Below are 19,704 nucleotides of genomic sequence, written 5' to 3' on the forward strand. Positions count from 1 at the left end.
CAAAATGTTACTATTGATCTTAAAGCATTTTAACTTTGATTGAATTCTGGCTTTAAAAACGATTTTTCCGTCTGTGTGTTTGTGCATGTGTGGAATGAACTTAGTTGCCTTGTTGGTTGTCCAGCTTCATTACTTACCTCACCATAACCAGGCGCTGTTTCCACGCCATAATAGCTGTTCTCCTCATTGCTGGTCGCTTGACTAATCGGGGATTTGGTCAACAGATTGGACTTATCCTGCTGCACAACAGCGGCGGCAATTTCCTTGGCCGCCTTGTTCCAAATGCAGACACGTTGCTGTTGCACCGCCGCTTGTTGTTGCAACGTGTGCGCATCCACACGACGCTCGGCACTTTCTCCAGAATTCGAATCGTACATCTCGTTGGCACAGCGAATGGCTTCGGCGCATTGCGAGAGATGATGCAACAGATCTGTGGACGATTTGCAACGATGTCGACAGTGCTGACAGCGAGTGGAGCCCGAAACGCTCAAGTTCAAGGCCGAATGCGACTGATGATCATCGTCATCCTCATCGATCTCCAGGCGATCGTCGGCATCATCTTCGTGCAGCGCTGCATCGTCATCCTCGATAACAACCGCCGACGATTGACAGCTCTTGGCGTGTATTATGGATTCCGAGAGATATTTGGCCACATAGCCACACTGACACACCAGATTATCGTGCTGTGCTCCCGTCTTCAGTTTGTCAAAGAAGGAGCCGCCCTTTTTGGCCAGCAGACTGCGCGACGAAGCCTGCGATGTGATCGTGGTGGCAGGCGACAGTTGTGGCACATCCGATTTGTCGAGCATCTCGGAGATTTGCTTCTCGTTGAAGAACATGGAGGCGATCTCGGTGAGAGAGCTGCGACTGGCATTCATATCCTTGGAAAGGTTCAGCACGCTTTTTCAAAAGTAGGGGAAGAAATTGTTATGGTTAGTTGTGGTATAGGAGATGACAAAAATTATCAAAGCTTTAGCATGTTGTCAGTTATAGCTATTTTATTTTATTGCTCGACTAAACTTGTTGTCAGATACTGATCCAGATTCTGAGGAACATATGTTCGCATTCAAAGTGTTTAATACGAATTTGTATTAAAACGAAAGTTTTCTCAAAAAGAGAAAGTTTGGAGAGAAAAACTTCTTTTGTATGTTTTACAAATTTTAAAAATGTGTTTAGAATGTTTTACTAATTTATTTTATTGCACTACAAAGCTTGTTTTTTTCGATTCTGATTCTGGTTTCTGGTATAGTTTTATATTTTTTTTTAAATTGTTTTTAAATGATAATAATATATATGCTATATTATTGTTCTTTTTGAATTTCATTTTTTTAACCAATTATTATTTTATCCTAATCTCGATCAAATATTAGGACACTTTAAATCACTATCAAAGGCTAATTCCCTTATTCCCTCACTCCCCAATACTTACTCCTTGGGACTCTTGTTGATGGGAATCAGATTGGGCATGGGTCGCTTGGCCCGTGGCGTTGTGGTGCCCACGCTGGATGTGTCAGATGAGCAGCCGCCCTTCTGCGACAGATCTGTGGGCTCCTCATCCTCCTCGTACTTGCTGCGCTTGCCATAATGCTCCTCCCCACCGCTCAACGCACCGCCATCGCCATCCTCCAGATCATCGTCCAAGTTATTGTTGTTATACTGATCCTCCAACTCGGCCGAATCGCTGAGGAAATCATCGCACATTTCACTCGCCCCAACTTTGTTCTGTCGTCGCGGCCAAATGGAGCCCGCATTGCCCACCGGCGGCACATGATGATTCATCTCGTGTACTGTGAGCGACTGTTTAATGTCCGCAGTGAAATCGCAGGCGGCACACTTGAAGGCGCCGGCTCCGCCATGATTCTTCATATGCCTGTCGAGATTCCATTTGTAGGGTGTGCGAAAATCGCAAGTGACGCACTTGATCATCGGCATCGAATGGTACTTCACATGCTTGCTAAAGCGCGCCTTGATGTGCGTCACATAGCTGCACTTGTCGCACCGGAAGAACTTTGTCTTGCCGTGCTCCTCCAGCTCATGAGCCCGCAACTGTGTGCGATAGAGGGTGGTGAACTCGCAGGCGCTGCACTTGAGCAGGCGATTCTGTGGCTCCTCGCCACCCGAAGACAAGGCGGCCTGCTGTGGAGGCGTGGCTGAGCCGCTGGGCGAGGGAGTTGGTGGCTCCGCGGGCGAGGATTGACGCTCGAAACTGTCGCGTGCATCGAGATCACGCAATGTTGCCTGCAATTGTCGCTCATAGTTGGACACAAGTTCCATCTGTTGCTCGCGTTGCAACTCTTCGCGTTGTCGCTGTTTGTACGCTTCGATGTCGCGTTGCAACTTCTGCTCCTGCAGCTGCAATTCACGCTTCACCTGCTCCAACGTGGGCATATCGGGCACCGCAATGGCCACCGCCTGACCACCCATAACCCCCACGCTCTCCTCCAACCGTCGCTTGCGTGCCTCACGACTCATGCCGCGCTTGCCACGCGCCTGCCCGTGACCGCTGGGAATGCCATCGGTGCAGCCGTGCACCATCTTCATGTGGCGCACCAGCTTCTGAAAGTGGCGGGAGGCGTACAAACAAAGCTTGCACTTGTTGATCACAATCTTCTCGCCGTGCACGTCCCGCAGATGCGTCAAATGGTAGCGCGGATTCTGTGTGAAGTAGGCGCAATGGTTGCAGCTGTAGTTGCGCTTGATTTTGCACTGTGGCAGCCCCTCCTCCTTGGCATCCAGCGAGAGTCCGCCATGCTGTTGTTGTTGCTGCTGTTGCTGTTGCTGCTGCTGCACGCTGTTGACAACGGCTGCGGCTGCTGCCACCGCCTGTTGTTGCTGCTGTTGCAGCAATTGTTGCAAGCGATAACGCTCCAGTTGCTGTTCCAATGCGCTGGTTGTCACCGCTGTTGGCGATGTGGATGCCACGTTGCCCAACGGTGGCGTTGTGTTGTTGCTGTTACCGCTATGGTTGCTGTTGTTGCTAGTGTTGCTTGTGTTACTGTTGTTGCTGTTGTTATGGTTGCTACTGGTTGCATTGTGTCCCTGCTCCATGTACAGCTGATTGCCACTGACAACGCTGCGCACAATGAGCGTATCGCCAGAACGTTGCACCATCGAGGGCAGGTCCATGTTGCCACACTTCTGAGTGTGTGCACTCTTTCAGAATTCTTGCTGCACTTTCCTAATGTTTAACTGCAAGTAGAAAAGGCAAAAGTTCGGGTTAGACTTGTGTTGAGAAAGCTGGCACTTAATATGTAAAGTTTGTTATGAATATTGTATTAGATTACTAAATGTGTTTTAAGCTCAGTTTTTGCTTTAAATATTTAGAAGGTAGCTATTTAAGTTAAATTAAGATTTCACTAAGAAATGGAATTTAAGATTATTCTGAATTGATAAATATTCATTTAAGTTGCAAATTTTTTTGTGGGTTTATTATTTTTACTTTTTTCAATGTTTATAAGCGTCGTTTGTATGAAAATCTCTTTAAATAAAAACTTCACTTTTAAATAGATTTATTGATTGTGGTATATAGAAAAATATTCTCTGACTTCGCAACAAATAGTTCAATTTATTATTTGACTACTAAAAGTGTATAAAAAATCATTTTTATTTTGACTATCTAAACGACTTTTATTCTAGTTGAATGAAAATTCTACATTTAAATGGGTTAAAAGATTATTTTTAATAGACAAATATTCTCACAATTTGCAACTGTTATTGTAGATAACAATTTATAATTAAATTACTACAAGTGTTTGAATTTTGATTTGTATATGTATTCGACATTTACCTAACACTAATCTAGTTATACATTTTCATTTTTAAATGGATTTAAATATGATTTCTCAATTTGCCAAATCTGATTGCATTTAAATTTGTTTAAATATGTTAGAAGTTTATTTTTGATTTGCAATATTTCTTTTGTTGTTATTTGGCAGAGCTACAATTAAAGCAAATTCCTTCTCTAAATGATTGCAAAAATATATGTGAAACAGTTGAAAATTCTCTGAAATAGTTATTTAGAGTTTAAGGAATGGCTTTGGCAAATAGTGCTAAACGATTTATGTGACATTTGAAATGTGTTAAATAAACAACTTTAATTTTCTTTACACTCTTGCTACTGCTTTCGCACTTTCGCATTTTTAAAAGCTATTCCTGTGTTCAGCATTTCAGTTGCAGCAACATGTATATAAAAAAGAAAACCTATTTCTTCTTTCAAAGGCATCAAAAAGTACTTAAAACAGCAGAAATCTTTATAAAAATTCTGTTTCTCTTTCTCACTCGATTCGCGGGTTGCTTTTACACTTTGATGCGTTTGCATGAAAATGTATTTTTCTCTGTTTTTTAAATGAGTTTTCTCACTGAGAGCGAGCGCATAAAATTTCGCATTAATACTTAAAGCTGCCTTAAATGCAGATTTTGGCACAATGCAGACTCATTAGGGATACGCGTGTATTTTACACTTGTACTCTGAGAGTGTGTAAGTGTGTGAGAGTGTATGTGTGTGTGTGTATGGCGAGCTCATAAATATTTCAACGCTTAATGTTCCGGCACATCGGAATAACAACAACAAAAGGCCAAACGAATGATCAGAGCAGAGAAGAGAAAAGTGAGGGGATTGATTTTTGTTGTTGCTTCTGTTGTGTGTCAGATTCGCGCCTTGGCATAAGCCCGAAAAAGGATATTAAAATGAAATGTTTGTGTCGCTTTTAATGTCGCCGCTGTCCGAGGCCTGAGACATAGTTGACAATGATTCAGGCATAAAAACGGAAAACCGAAGCTGACAACTCACAACTCGCAACTCGCAACTGGAAACTGGATGCTAGCGGAAAAATAAATTGTGAAAAGCCATGTAAATTTGAGAGAGAGAGAGAGAGAGAGAGAGAGAGAGAGAGAGAGAGAGAGACAGAGAAACACAGTGCCACAAATCTCTAGGGTGTATGTAGTAGTTGTTGTTGTATGTTTGTGTGTGTGTGGGTTGCCTTTGCTGTCCCAAATGTGTTACACAAATCCATTTTAGGGCTAATTGGAGTTGCTTGGGCGCCGCCGGAAATACCCGAATGCCGATGCTTACACATAAATAACCGGAAAAAGGGAAAGCTGTGCTGAGCATTAAGGATGTGGCCGAAGGTCAACGCTGCCACAGAGACAGGAAGTGAACTGACAATTCAATGTACAAGTTTTTCAAAACATTTTTTGCCAGCTCGCATGTAAAGTACTATACGTCTAAATCCTTCGAGTGTGTTTTCCCTTTTTCCCCTTTTCTCCACACAAAAATGTCTTCTTTTAAGCGGTTTTCATAAATAAAATTTGAGACTAATGCGAGCTCCCAAGCGCAGTCTTAAGCGCTCGAAAAAGCCGCAATTATGTTGCTGATTTCAAGCAAAAATAAAATGAAAGCCAGCTTGAGATGGAGAGTGAAAAGGAAGGATATATAAATACATATATTCATGTATGGTAAAGAGAAAACATTTCGACAATTCAACAATCTTACTCGTTTGACATTTTCTGCGAAAAGCTTAGTCTCGAGTACTTCACTCTGCGTTATCATTGTCAGGATGAGCTCATTAACTCACTCACGCTTCAGCTGCTGGGTGGCAAAAAGCATCAGTTAAATTACCTAAAAAACGTACATGATACATTTTCTTCATTTGCATATTTTGTGTGGAAACATGAAACTCGTTAACATAAAGTTGCAACTTTTAACTGCAATCATTGGCTCATTAGTTGTCTTGTTGTGCACAATTTTATGGCAATTAAAATGAACATAAATTGTAAATTCTAGTTTGCTGGCGTAGTTATTTGTTTTATCAATATGTTTTATGTCAATTTAAAGAGAATTTGCATACGAATTGCATGAATATTTCTCTGGATTTACATTTTTCTATATTGAAATTATTTTGTTAAATTCTGTGTACAATGAATTTGAAATATTTACATTATTTATTGTTTATTTATATTATTATTCATAGTTTTTATCATATTATATTATTTATATTTATTTTACCTTCGTTCTGAATGTAATTATTTATATTATTTTCTATTTATATGCATAATTTATATTTATTCGGCTTATTTTCTAAAGCACAAGTGTTAAAAAAAGTTTGTTAAATTCGATGTACTAAGAATTTGAATTATTTTGTAAAGTTTTTATTTTTTTATATTAATATTTATTAAGCTTATTTAGCTTTTGTGTGTGGTTATTATTATTTTATATGATTTATATTTATTTAGCTTTCATTTCGAAGAACAAAGGTTGAAATTTATTTGTTAAATTCTGAATACAAATAATAAGAATTATTTATATTAAAATTTTTTTTATTTTGTTATATTTATTGGGGTTAATTTTGAAAGCACAAATGTTGAAATACGTTTGTTAAATTTTGATAACAATAATTTTGAAATTATCTATATTGTTTATTATTTTATTCAAGTTATTTTTATTTAGCTTACTGCAGTCATAAATACATATGACTTTTTCTCTTCGTTTACGAATATTATGATTTTATATTATTTATATTTATTTAGTTTATAGTGCACATAAATCTTCGATCATTTTCCAATAATTTTGATCCACATTAAGACTATCATTAGTTTTATTTCCCACACTCAACTAGTTCTTCTCCTGAGTTTCATTGAATTTGCAATATTATTTTTAACGACGCTGCACAAAGAACGCGAACAATTTTTATGAAGCACGCATTATCGCGTTCAGCGTCACTGTTTAGCACTTCTAAGAGCGAAAGAAACGAAAACGAAAAAAAGCATAAAAGAATGGTGGGGACTAAGGGGGCAAAGGGGCAACATATCCTTTAGCATTGTTGACGTCGAGCCTTAGACCCATTTAAAATATGCTTATTACGGGTAGACGACGTCGTCGTCGTCGTCTTCCTGCTTATTTGCTTTTGTTTACACTTGTTTTTGTTGTTCTTGCGAGAGCAAATACTTGCGACACACACACAAACACACAAGAACATACACACATATAGATGAACCCACGCATAGACGCAGCAGCTGAAGCAGTTTTTGTGGTGCTTGAAATTTTAATTTTTTCACGCGGCGCTTAAAAGTATGCTAAGAAAAAAGCAACTAAGGGTGTGAGTGTGAGTGTGAGACTGGAAACATTAACACGCACTTGGCTTGGCGACAACATCCTGCCACGCTGTCTCTGCCTCTGCAACAGTGACTCAAGTTGCCTTTGTTTGTTTGTTTCTCTGTCTGTCTCTTTCTTGTCGCCTTGCACGGACTTAATTAATCTTGCCGTGGGCTTAGCACGTCCTCCTGTGTGTGTCCTGTGTCCTGTGTTTCGTTTCGGTTCGTGTTACTTAATTTTTTCTTGTCTGCCGTTCATCCTTTTCTCTTTTTTTTCGGTGTTTCAGTGTTGACTGTTGCCTGCTGCTCTGATAATGAGCCAGCAAAAGAAGAGCGGACAGCACAGACGCCCTTTTGATTGATGGGCGTGGCGTGGCTTGCAGGGGAGGGGGAGGGATTTACTTATCCGGTGACTTTTGCATTCAATTTGAAGAAATTTCGAAAATGAAATTTTCATTATGCAAATTAAATGTTTGGTTTGAAAACATTTTTGTTGCCGAAATTAGCAAAAGTCTTTAAAACAAAGGCGCAAAATTACCACAAGCATAAAAACTGCGGCGTTGCTTCCTGTTTCATTTCCCCTTTTTGCACTTGTTGTTTGGTCACTTTTTGAATGGGCTTGGGAAAAGGGGAGTTGCATCCTCTGCCTGACTGCGTCGGCTGCCTGCTGGCATGAAATTAAAAATGTGTAGCTACAAATTAACTGCAATGGCAACTGTAGTAAATATAAACTGCACTGAAAACGGAGAAACGGAGAAATTTCCAAGTTAAATACACGACAACTCGCTACCTTTTTTGTTTTGTGTTGTGTTGTGTCCCTTTTCAGCTTTTTATGTGCGCCACTCATCAGTGCCACATGCGGTATGCAACTGAGGCAACGGTTAAATTGCAACTCGTCTTTTCAGTTGCACAAAATATTTGTTTATCATCAGCGAAAATGTTTAAAAAGTTTCCAGGATATTCAATCACGGCTTTCATTTTATTTTCCTACCTATCATATTCATCATCATCAATACACTTTTACGTAACAAGGACTTTGTCATAGTCAACTTTTAGGAGGCTTGAAAAAAAAGTTCGAATCAAATCGAAAACTAATATGGCATTTGAAGTATTTCCATTTTGATTAATAAACTCATTTCATGCTTATGGTCTGCCACATTTTATATACTATATTGTGTTAGATTTGCAACGCCAATTCGCCATTCGACATTTCCAAACTTTCCGAAGTCAAAGTAGCTTTCTTCGCATTTTTATTTCTTTTATTTTCATTTTTTTTTTGGTCCACACTCGGGGGGAAAACTTTGTGCACAGCGAATACGAATTGGAAGTGAATTGTCGAGAGAGGAGGGAAGTGCGCATTTCTATTGCCTGCAAATAAATCGCAGCCAAAGTCAAAGTTTATTTCGCATTTTTTAAATGAAATAAAGATTTGTCACGTAGACATTCAGATAGTCACAACGAATGAAAGACGCACACACATACGCACTTTGTGCAACTAAGTTGTTGCTAAATGGAAACAGAGTTTCCACACAGTTTTCCATTCACACACAAAATGTTATCTTCTTCTTTGTTTTTTTTTTTATTTTTGTATTTTGTTTTAGAAATGTTAGAAATGTTTTGCCTGCTTTGATTTTCGTTGGTTTTTTCGTCAGTTTAATTTAGAAACATGCTTGGAAATTGAAATTTTTGCGCCGCGCTTGGACACTTTGGCATTTTGGTTTCAAACTTGTGCCCTCCTCGTAATGGCCTCGTCATCACGTTCCTTGCTTAAGAGCTTCCCTCAACTCTCACTCTCTGTCTCTCGCAGTTTGCTTTCGGACAAACTTTTGGGCGGAAGTTGTGCGCTTAACTTCCGTTTCTGATTAAACTTTAATGGGTATTGTCCATTTTTTTGGCCATGGCAAAGTTCACTTCCAGTTGGGAGTTTGTTAAAATTTTGTTTCACTTTTTTTTTGCTGCTGTTGTTTATAATGCATATTAAAAGTGCAATTAAAATACAAAACTTGCGAGCGGTGTTGCTTGCTTTACACCCCCAACGCTCCTCTGGCCACATTAACATATGGTAGCATATGTTGGCCAGTTCATGAAGTTGATAATGACGATGATGATGATGACGATTCACCTGCTGTGCTGTCATGAATAACAACTGCACGACGTCTTCGGCTAAAAAGAAGTCATTATTCATACGCCATGTGGGCCTAACGGCAAAAAAGTCTCTAACTTAATTAACACACACACACACACACACACACATAGAAAGCTGTAGTCGTAGGTAAAAGGACTCGTCAACATATGCCGTAAAGTTGGCAGCTGGATAGTTTGGCTGTTAAAAACGCATTTTGGCTGACGGGCACAATTCACAATACAAAAAAAAACCAACAAGCCACCGCTAACAACACCACTGCACAAGCAAGCAAAAAACACACAAACAATACCAACAATAACAAAACAGCACTACAACTACTACAAATGTCCGGCACAGCCGCAGCAGCAGCAGCACGCAGCATTGTTATTGCAGGGCGGCCACAAGATGCAGGCAACAACAACAACAACAACAACAACAAGAACAACAAAATTGCGCCCGCATGCAAATTAACAGGCAGCAACAACAAGAAGAAGAACAGCAGCAGCGTCAGTAGCAGCGACGCTAATGCGCTGCTTTTGTATTGTCTGCACCCACACATGCATATGGCAGCAGCAGCAGCATCATCATACAATGCCTTCGGCAGTTCACTCACTCACTCACACTTCTATTCGGCATTCGCCTTCGCCGTCGCAGTCACTCTCACATATATGTAGACGCTCACCCGTGGTGACTGTCGCCGCTTTTAACATGCACAAGAATTGCTGGCTTTGTTTCAAGCAGCAGCGACAACAACAACAACCACACGAAGAAGAATTGTAATGTCTAGCGCTCTCTCCACACACGCACTCACTCTCTCTTTTGCTCACTGCTCTGTTTCTCTTGCCTTTTTCCTTTCCTCCACTGTTCGTTTGGTTGATAACTTTTGCTTTTCTGCCGTCACACAACGAAACGCTCTTGTGGTCCAACAACAACTGAGAGCAGCAGCCGAAAAGAAGTGGCCGCCATGGTGATTTCACTGTTTGCTGCTGCTGCTGCTGTTAGTTGTCCTCTTTGACAGCAGCAGCTGCTGTTGGTAAATTGCAGAGGACGCTTTGCTTAATGTAATGTTAAATGGCAAGCGTCGCTCTCTTAAAACTTAACAGCTGCTGTTCGGCTACTGTTAATGGTGCCAACAGCAGCTGTTAAGTGGCGCTGTTAACGGCGTGTAACTTCTTAATTGCGCAATGTTAGCTGATAATTAGACTTGAAATAATCGTAAAATATTTATGAACAATTTCGTAATTTACTGCCAAATTTAAGATAGCCTCTTTTACTATTAAATTGCCGTCGATTTACATCAATATTATTGTATTCTTCTTGGATTTGATAGTACATATTCCATTATTCATTGAGCTGCTCAGCTGCTTAGCTGTCAACGCAAAAGCACATTTTAATTTGACATTCTTCAGCGCATTTACCGTACTTAATTTGCTAACCAAGCGGCAAAAAGAGGATCCACTTGATAAATGTTGAATTCAAGCACCCTTAACACGCTTCTAGACGAAGCCAAGGGCTATTCCAAAAAAAAAAACACGGGCCGAAAAAAAATAAAAGAAACCGCAACGGCGAATGACTGAAAAGTGTGGCAAGCAACGGGCATAAAGTTGGATTCGTGTCCTCTTTCAACGCAATCAACACAAATGCTACTTAAAAATTTATTTGCAACACGCACGAGACTAACTTACAGGGTCCAGAAAATAAGCAAGCGAAGGGCAAAAGAGGAGGAGGAGGGGCAGGTTGTTAGAGAGATACCCGCATATATCCGAGACTGAGGCGTCGCAAAGCACAAACACTTAGCACACACACACGCAGGCAAAAAAGGACAATCAACATTTTAACACTTTAGAGGCGAAGCCGTGAAATAAGCGTCTGTCTGTCTGTCTCTGTGTGTGTGAGAGAGACAAGGAAAGGGACTGAGATGGAAGGGTTTGGTGAATGGCCGCTTGAAAAATGTGTTGTGGTCATGCATTTTTATACGTTTTAGTCTGGCCAAAGGACATGCGGACCGTCTGGTAGGGACATTGGTCCAGGACATGGTCAGCACATGGCCAGGAAGCAGGCAACATACACACATACAACCACACATAAACACTTGACATTCTCGGACTGTCAAAAGAAGCAAAGCTGCTGCCTATACAAGAGATGATGCCATGTGTGAGGGCTGTTTGCGTGCGTGTGTGTGCGTGTGTGTGTGTGCGGCTGCTTAGTTATTTGATATATTTACTCGGTTCGCACTCACAAGCCGAAAATAAAAACGAAAAAAATCAAAAATGCTAAAACGAAAAAAAAGAGGAGTAAAGGGAAAAGTCGTGCAATTGATTCTCGCCTCGGATTTTAATAGCAATTAGGTGGCACGTGAGCTGTTGTTGGGCAGGGAACGTGATGAGGAGTGTGTAGCAAATATTGACCATGGACACGAGTTAAGTTTTTAGCCAAATCTTTGCGGGCAACTTCTGACGTGTGTAACCCGACATGAAAGTTTTCTAATCAAACACTTGGTCCACAGTTGACGGCGCTGAAAACTATGCTATACTTCTCATAGCTCACATGTCTGCATGTGTGTGTGTGTGTGTGCTTTGGCAACCACTGCCAAAGCTCAACTTGTTTGTTTGCTTGTTGCTTCACTTGGGCAACTGCAATGCGCCTTTTCACTCAACCTCGTCCCGTCGCGTCCCTTGACTGTGTCTGGTAAATGAAGCCGCTCGATTTGGCCACAGCAAAGTTGTTCGAGTGCAACATGTGAGGCGAGTAGTACATGAGCTGCTGCTGCTGATGCTGCTCTCTATTCACAACATACAAGGACCTTCTGCTATTCCCTTGCCACATCGATGTATCTACAACATACGTATAAGTGTGTGTGTGTGTGTTGAAGTGGGGGCATAAGTGTTCTTTGGCCACAGGATGCAGCGTAATGAAGCTGCACAAATTCACACTGAAATTGGTTGCAGCACTTTGCCCAGGTTGTGATTGCTTTAACTGGGATTACAATTTCTTATTGGATGTTCAAGTATCCAACGAGTCTGAGAATGAGAATGAGTATCGAACATGAGCTGAAGTTCTAATTGCTCAATTGCTCATTCAGCATTATTATTAAGGCAAATTTTACATACTTCAAAAGGCAAAAGCTTATTTTTTACGAGCTAACCACATATTTTGTTAAGCGTTGAATTGAGTAAGAAATATATTTATATGAAATATTTTTTGTATTAAAATTGATTGCCGTAAATAAAGAGCAAAGTTTAGAGCAACAAATTATTGATCTTTTAACAATTTATTAAAGCTCAAGCGAGTTACTTCATATTGATAATTTAAGAAATTTATGTGCTGGCGCACAAATCTGTTTCAATCCTTTTCAATTTGTTGTGCTCACATTGGATTTGCGGTTTAGCGTTTTGGCCCAGTTGAAGATGTTTGTGTGTTCGTGTGTGGGTAGCATTGATTAATTTTACTCAAGGTTCTCTTTGGTTATTGGGTGTAATAAATGCACTTGAAAGACGCAGTCAAAGCCACAAAAGCCATGAACGGCACTTCATCAAACGAATGAACAAGTTGCTGTTGCCAGGTAACCAACACACACATACATACATCTATACACACACACACATCTATTCACACACATATACTATAAGTAAAAACTTAGAAGTTTTGAGATTTGTTGGTGGGCGACGTCCTTGTAAGGCACGTTCACAGTTATAAAAGCATATAAAATTTCCTATTTAACTTCCGGCATGCTTCACACACATACACACACACACGCACACACATGTGGATACTTTCAAAGCACCTTAGAGAGAGAGAAGCCGAGAATGTCGTACTGCGCTGCTGACATGGAAAGTCTAAAGAAAACATATCCGTGACAAAGTAAAGTAAACCACCTGCAGGTGCAACCAACAATAATAATACTTTTAGTAGTTGATTTTTTTACTCTCTCTCTCTCTCGCTCGCTCTGGTCTCTTCCTTTCTCTCTCTTTCTTGCTGCTAACTTATTTACCAACTTTGCTTTGGCTTTGAGCGCGCGTCGCAAATGGAATAAAGCGAAGCAGCAGCAGCAGCAGCAGAAAAATTGAATTCAGCTGCAGGTGGCAACTTTGGTGGCAACGCACATAGCACTGCGCTAAGACAGGATGTGTGACAAGAGAGAGAGAGAGAGAGAGAGAGAGCGAGACACGCCTTGACAGCCACAGGATTTAGCGGTCCCCAGTCTCTTTGCCGTGCGGTGCTTTAATATTTCATAAGCTCACTTTGACTAGCTGCCAGCAACACGAACTCAACGAACTCGACATTGACTTTGCCATGGAAGAACCTTTTATGCAAGTATGTTGAAAAATGAAAACGAAATACACAATTTAAATACGGTTGCGGCCAATTTAATTATGCAAGAGCTAAAGAAGCGTTTCATGCTTTCAAGTGCTGCTGCCGCCGCCTCCAGCTCCCAAAACATCTGCAATATTAATCGCCAAGGCTGAGATATGGCGGCGCTGTTATAGCTAGACTTTGCTCCAAATAGAACGCTGTAAATCTAAGTGATTTTAAAGGCAGCTTTGATTGAACAAATTGCGGTTTTAGTCAAGGGAAACATATTACAAGTTCATAGTTCATAACTATTTCTTCATTTTTGATAGATCGTTATAAATATATAAGACTTTAAAGGCAACTGTGGTTGAAATAGTTGTGGCTGTTGCTTATAAAAACAAGGAAAAAAGCTTCAGTCGAGTGTGCGCGACTGTGAGATACTCGCTAACAATTCTTAATGAAAGCAAAATAGTACGGTATTAATTTTAAAATGTACCAAATTATTATACCACAAAAATTCTGCAAATATACCAAATGTTACACTATTATTTTTAAAATATACCAAATTATTATACCACAACATACTACAAATGTACCAAATGTTATATTTGGTTTATTGGTATAGAACTATAATCAAAATATACCATTGAGTTCAAAATATACCAGATTGTCAGGGTATAATTACTTAAAATTTTGTTAGCACTCGATAATCATTCTTTATTCCTTTTTGTTACGAGATATTTCATTACTTTGCCATAAATATAACTTTTGAATATAAGTAATTTTAACTATTGTTTTTAATTGCTGTTTCTAAAAGTTATTACTGCTTTTGTTTTCATTATTGCTTCATCTTTATTTCTATATATTCCCTACAATGTATTTCATCTTAAATTTAAACTTGTTCATCCTTTACCTTCCCAAGATTTCAACACATAATGTTGACAACCTTTAAGCAATTGTTTGCTACACTTGCTGCCACATTCCGTGGCCCAATTTCACAGCTGAGTCCGCACAGAACGCGATTTTGACAAACCCCTTTTATCAGACTTGATCAAAAGGCAAATAGGAACAAAAAAAAAACAGAAAAAGAGAAAAACGTCTGGTTGTCTGTGCAGTGCTTTGACTACGTGACACAGCAACCACTCAAAGGACCTCAAAGGACACACGTGCCATGGAGGAAATTGTGTCAGTTATATACAAAATACGAAATGCGAAGTCAAGCCAAGCATTTCTTATTTATGATTTCGGGCTCGCTGATTTTTAACTGTACAGGTGGCGGCAGCAAAAAGTGAGCCATAAATCGACAGACGGCTAGAGGCGATGCCCAAAAAAAAGTGCTTGCAAATTGGTAATTGGTTTTACTTTTTTCTCATTTTTTTTTGCATTGTTGTGGCAGCAAAACATAAATGCAATTTACGGCTTTGAGGCGGCACAATCGACGCGTGGCATCGCCGCATCGTGGCGCTCGTAAATAACAATAAACAAAAAAAAAAAAAAAAAAAAGCCGAACTCGACTGGCAAAATATTTAATAAACAAAACTTGCGCTAATCATTAAATTATGATTAATGTGCCGACAACTTTGGCAGCCAGCCGAAGGCCCCCGCAATTCCTCACTTTTCCCTTTGCTCGCCTTCTAACTGGAATAACACCAAAAACGTGCAACACCCAGCGAACGTGCCCCGACGACTTGTCGTCGTACAAAGACACACAGTGTGAAAAAGTCCTTGAGTTCTGAGTTGTGTTCAGTTTAAGATATGCTTCGGCATGTCCAAAGCCTGAACATGATGATTGATGTATGAGCATTGCGATAAAGCTGAAGGGAAAAAGAATTGAAAATTGATTGAATTGGGGAGTTGAAGAAAGCATAGCAAGAATAACAGATGGCAAATGCTTTCAATGCACATTCGATTTTACAATTGTTGTACACAAGCAAGCTGCAGTTGTTCAGTTCTACTTATTGTATTCTCAACAAAAATGTATCTTTTGTGAAAAGTAAATGTTATTCAGAAGTAAAGAATTTTTAACATGTTGTCTTCACTTTAAAGAACACAATTTTTGTTCATTTTAATTGAACAATTAATAGACGTAATAAAAGTTAATTTCAACTGGTTCAACACATTCAGAATTTATGTATTCATATGAAGCTTATTAGTTGATGTTTCAACTGGCATTTCAACACGCTTGATGGTAAAGAAACTAAGTGAAATATGCGACAAGTTATTATATGAGCATGCATAACACGCAACGATAAACATTAAATGCACAGAGAGTGAGAAAATAAATATATATATAGAGAGAGAGAGAGAGATGGACTGAGAATGAGAACATTTTTGCTTGAGTGCGCGACAGATGCAAATGTCGACTGTGTTTGTGTTTGTTTCTCGCTCGAGTTTGACATTGGCTTCATTTGTCGCGGCACGAAGGCTTGATGAAGGTGCGGAGAGTGAGGAGAGACTGTAGTAGAGGTCGCCTCATCATTCGCCATTCGTCGTTGGCAAGCAAAGTCAGTCAGTTAACTAATTGATAATCAAACAGTCAACCGAGAAGCTAAATGCACTTGACAACTCGCCAGTTGACCAGCTGTAGTCTCGGAGAGTCTCTAATTAGGCGCTTTGTTTCGTAAGGTCAACAGCAACGTTGCGTATGCGCAATGTGCAAATAAGGCAAAGTCAATGCGTAAATTGCGCATACGCGAAGTTGCCACAACCACAGCTGCTGTTGCTGCAAGTTCAAGTGCATTACGTATACGCATTACTCATACGCATACGCATATGAATTATGCAAGCCACTCTACAAAAACTATAATAAAATGCAATTTATTTGTATATATAGTATTTTTATGTGTTGAACATATCTTTTGCATCAATCGGCTGACTGGCTGCTGTGGCCCTGGCAACGTTTAGCAAAATTGCAATTGGTTCAAGATCAGCCATGCAAACGTTTTGGTTTTCTATTGCGTGCTGAGGCCGCCGCTTGCCTTGTGACAATTGATTTTCGCTGCCAGCAAAAGAGCGAGAGAGAGCAAGAACACCAAAGTGTGGAAAAGGGGGGAAAGAGAGGGAGGCAACTTTGTGGTCAACTCAATTGCGATATTGAGTCATAATTTATTCTTGCAAAATGCTGCCTTATCAGACTTCTGAGCGACTGAGTCATTTGAGTCTTTGTTTAGCATTGCAACTGTTTGTAAATGCGGTTGCACTTGGCTGCAGCATTCGAATCTTGTGGCCACAGAAGACAGCCAGAGATAGAGATAGAGAGCTAGCAAGATGGAGGTTGAGAGAGGTAAACGTTGAGGTGTCGATGAGTGCACACAACGAGGCTGCTCAAGCTCAATTCTGTCTCTCTCCTTCTTTCGCACTATCACTAAACTAGCTCTGATGTGTTGCTGTCTCACTCGCGCAATCGCTAATTTATCGCTGCCTCTTTCAGTCATTGCAATTTTCAGGGTCGTCGTTGCAACAAATCTAAGTTTGTGCATCTAAATCAACACACAAGTTAACTGTGTGTGTCTGTATGTGTGTGTGTGTGTGTGTGTGTGTGTGTGTGTGTGTGTATGTGTGTGGATAGTATAAGAGTGTATGCTAGGCACATACACAAAACAGATTGAGTATGCTGTGCACATGGCCACATGGTGTGTTCTTCTGACTTTGAAAAGCGCTTTGAATGACAGCTGCTGTTGCTTTTGTCGCTGCTGCGTACTGTACTGCACTGTACATTGATAAAGCTAAGGCAATGTTAATCAGAATTATAATTCCTATTGCAATTTAATGCGGTTTCGCATTAGAAATTTAACAAGAATGCGAGCTAGAATTTACAAATTCAAGCATTCTGGCATTAAGTGGCTTTCAAAATATCAAAATAGTGGGAAATGTTTTATTAAATATTTGAACAAACTGTTTCCCACTATTTTATATATTTATTGATATTTTAATACAACATTTCCTTCTATAATAATTCAAGGTAAAAGAGTGGGATATGTTTTATTAAAAATAGTGGGAAATATTTTAACAAAATATTTTAACAAAATATTTCCCACTATTTTATATATTTACTAATATTTAAATACAACATTTCCCACTATAATCATTAACTGTTAAAGAGTGGGAAATATTTTAGTGAAAGAGTTATCTCTATTTTACTTATTTTCAATGTTTTAATAAATCATTTCCTACTATAGTAATTAAAACTAAAAATTAAAAATAAATTCGAATTTCAGTTTTCAACTTATCCTTGATGAAGTACCAATTTGTTATAAATAATATAATGTAAAGTTTACTACAAAATTTCCCACTATAAAAATTCAAACTTAAATTTACAAATGATCTTTAATGAAGTGCAAATCTGTTATAAATAATATAAATTGAGCACCAGCATAAAGTGGCTGACAAGTAAATGGTACGTTTTATTAAAAGATTTCCCACTATAGTTATTAAAATAACAAACTTTGCGCGCCATTGCAGCATTAATATGCAAATTAGCTTTAATTAAGTGCAAATTTGAGTGCTACATTCGTCAGGCAGGCAATGTTTATTATTATTATTTATCACACATATTCATTTATTTCATTCATTATATTTTTTTAAAGCCATTTTGCTGCGTCAAATGCAATAATAGTGCACGGTGGCGCCGCCTGGCGGTCATCGGCTGCGGTCGCAGTCGAGACAGACTTTTAATTTCATTTTGTGGCAAACGTTTGATTAATGGTTAAGAGTTATGCTCAACCCCTCACTTATCGCTGACTCTTTTTTCATCTCGTTTCCTTTCGTTCTTCTACGAAAATGCTATTAATTTTCATAAGTAAATGAAAATTGATGTGCGTACACCGGCTCAGCAATACTTTATGCTATATATAAAGTATGTATGGTATGTATGTATATAAAATGAGAGCGAAGCAAAAGAGAAATAAGTAAAGTTTGTGGACGCCTGTGGAGTGAAGTGCACTTGGCAAAAGTTGAATTTGTATGGCTCCTTCAACATAATATTATATGAAGCAGCAGCAGCTGCTGCTGTTGTTGGTTCAGGACTTTTACCAAAGTGTTGAATATACCTGAATTGTGGATTTCTGTGCCGCTTTTAATTGAAATGTGCCAACCAGATTTATCCAGAGAGTGAAATGCTAATATTTGCACTAGTTTATTAAATAAATGAATTAGAGAAAGATTTTTGAGACAGTTTTATTTGCATTTAAAAAAAAAATACTCATTTTTAAATTGTGGATAATAACGAGCAAACTAATCTTCTAATGATTCAACGGAAATTGTACAAAAATGCAACGCACAACATGTTGCATGCTTGCGTGCACATCAAACATGTATGAGATCAAACAGCGTTTCATCCATGGCGTCCAGCGTCGTTGTCCCCCCCTCCCCACACATCAGACCAAAACACGCCATTGTGTCCAATGCCAATCAAACATGTGCACGAACTTGACTTTCAATGTAAAGCGAACAAGGCGAAAGCGATGCTGACGTCGACGTTGACGTCGCGGCGTCGCAGCGTCGACTTTGCCGCTGGCTGTGATCGGCGACAACGTCGCGGTTGCAGCAATAACCTTGACCCGGTTCTTGAAATTGCAATGGCAACAGTAGCAGCAGCAACAGCAGCAGCGGCGGCTGCAGTTGTCACTTGTGCAACATTTTAAGAGAGGCTGCCAAACAGGTTTTCGGCTGCCGGCGTCGCTCAGCTGGATACGAGTAAAGAGAGGGAAGAAGACGAAGAAGAGAGCGAGCACAGATCGAAGCTTGTTTCGGGTTGCGCATGCGCAAAATTACATATGAAATACAATTCGATTGCCGACTCGCTCGCACCTGCTGCACAAACTTGGCACTCGCAATTGGACTTGGACTTGGTTCGCTTTGGTGAATTGGCAATTAGCACAGCACAGCGCAGCGCAGTCGTTGTCATTTTTTATGCTCATATTTACATTGCACGCACACGCATTATTAACTATTTTATTATTGATGTCTTAATGTGGCAACAGCGATGGTCAACTGGCGACACACACACTGATACACACATGGCATTGAACGTGGCTTGTTTGGCAAAACGGCGACCGCGAGAGAAGGAGAGAGAGATAGAGACTAGAGACTTGGTTGGCTGACGTCAACTTGTATACCATATATACTCGTATTGGCCGACGTTGCCTGGAGAAGGTCGAGGTTAATTAAGTTGTCTTTGGCCGTGCATGGCGACCTTG

The 19,704-nt window shown here is 39.7% G+C and overlaps 1 protein-coding gene and 1 long non-coding RNA gene across 10 annotated transcripts in view; one reads left to right on the top strand and one right to left on the bottom strand.

Annotated features, from left to right (window-relative positions):
* LOC127565123 (uncharacterized) overlaps positions 1–19,704 on the top strand; it is an 85,292-nt gene that overhangs the window by 10,352 nt on the left and 55,236 nt on the right. The gene's annotated exons all lie outside the window — the stretch shown is intronic.
* Positions 1–19,704, bottom strand: part of LOC117565957 (uncharacterized) — a 48,504-nt gene that overhangs the window by 7,560 nt on the left and 21,240 nt on the right. For all 7 annotated transcript variants that reach the window (XM_034245348.2, XM_034245346.2, XM_034245352.2 and 4 more), the window contains exons 3-4: positions 1,430–3,189; positions 138–900 (exon numbers count right to left, since the gene is read on the bottom strand). In XM_034245348.2, coding sequence (XP_034101239.1) covers positions 138–900; positions 1,430–3,126 — 2,460 coding nt within the window. In that variant the 5' untranslated portion in view covers positions 3,127–3,189. The remainder of the gene's footprint in view (positions 1–137; positions 901–1,429; positions 3,190–19,704) is intronic.

The sequence above is a fragment of the Drosophila albomicans genome, chromosome 2L (assembly GCF_009650485.2).
Source record: "Drosophila albomicans strain 15112-1751.03 chromosome 2L, ASM965048v2, whole genome shotgun sequence".
NCBI lineage: Eukaryota > Metazoa > Arthropoda > Insecta > Diptera > Drosophilidae > Drosophila > Drosophila albomicans.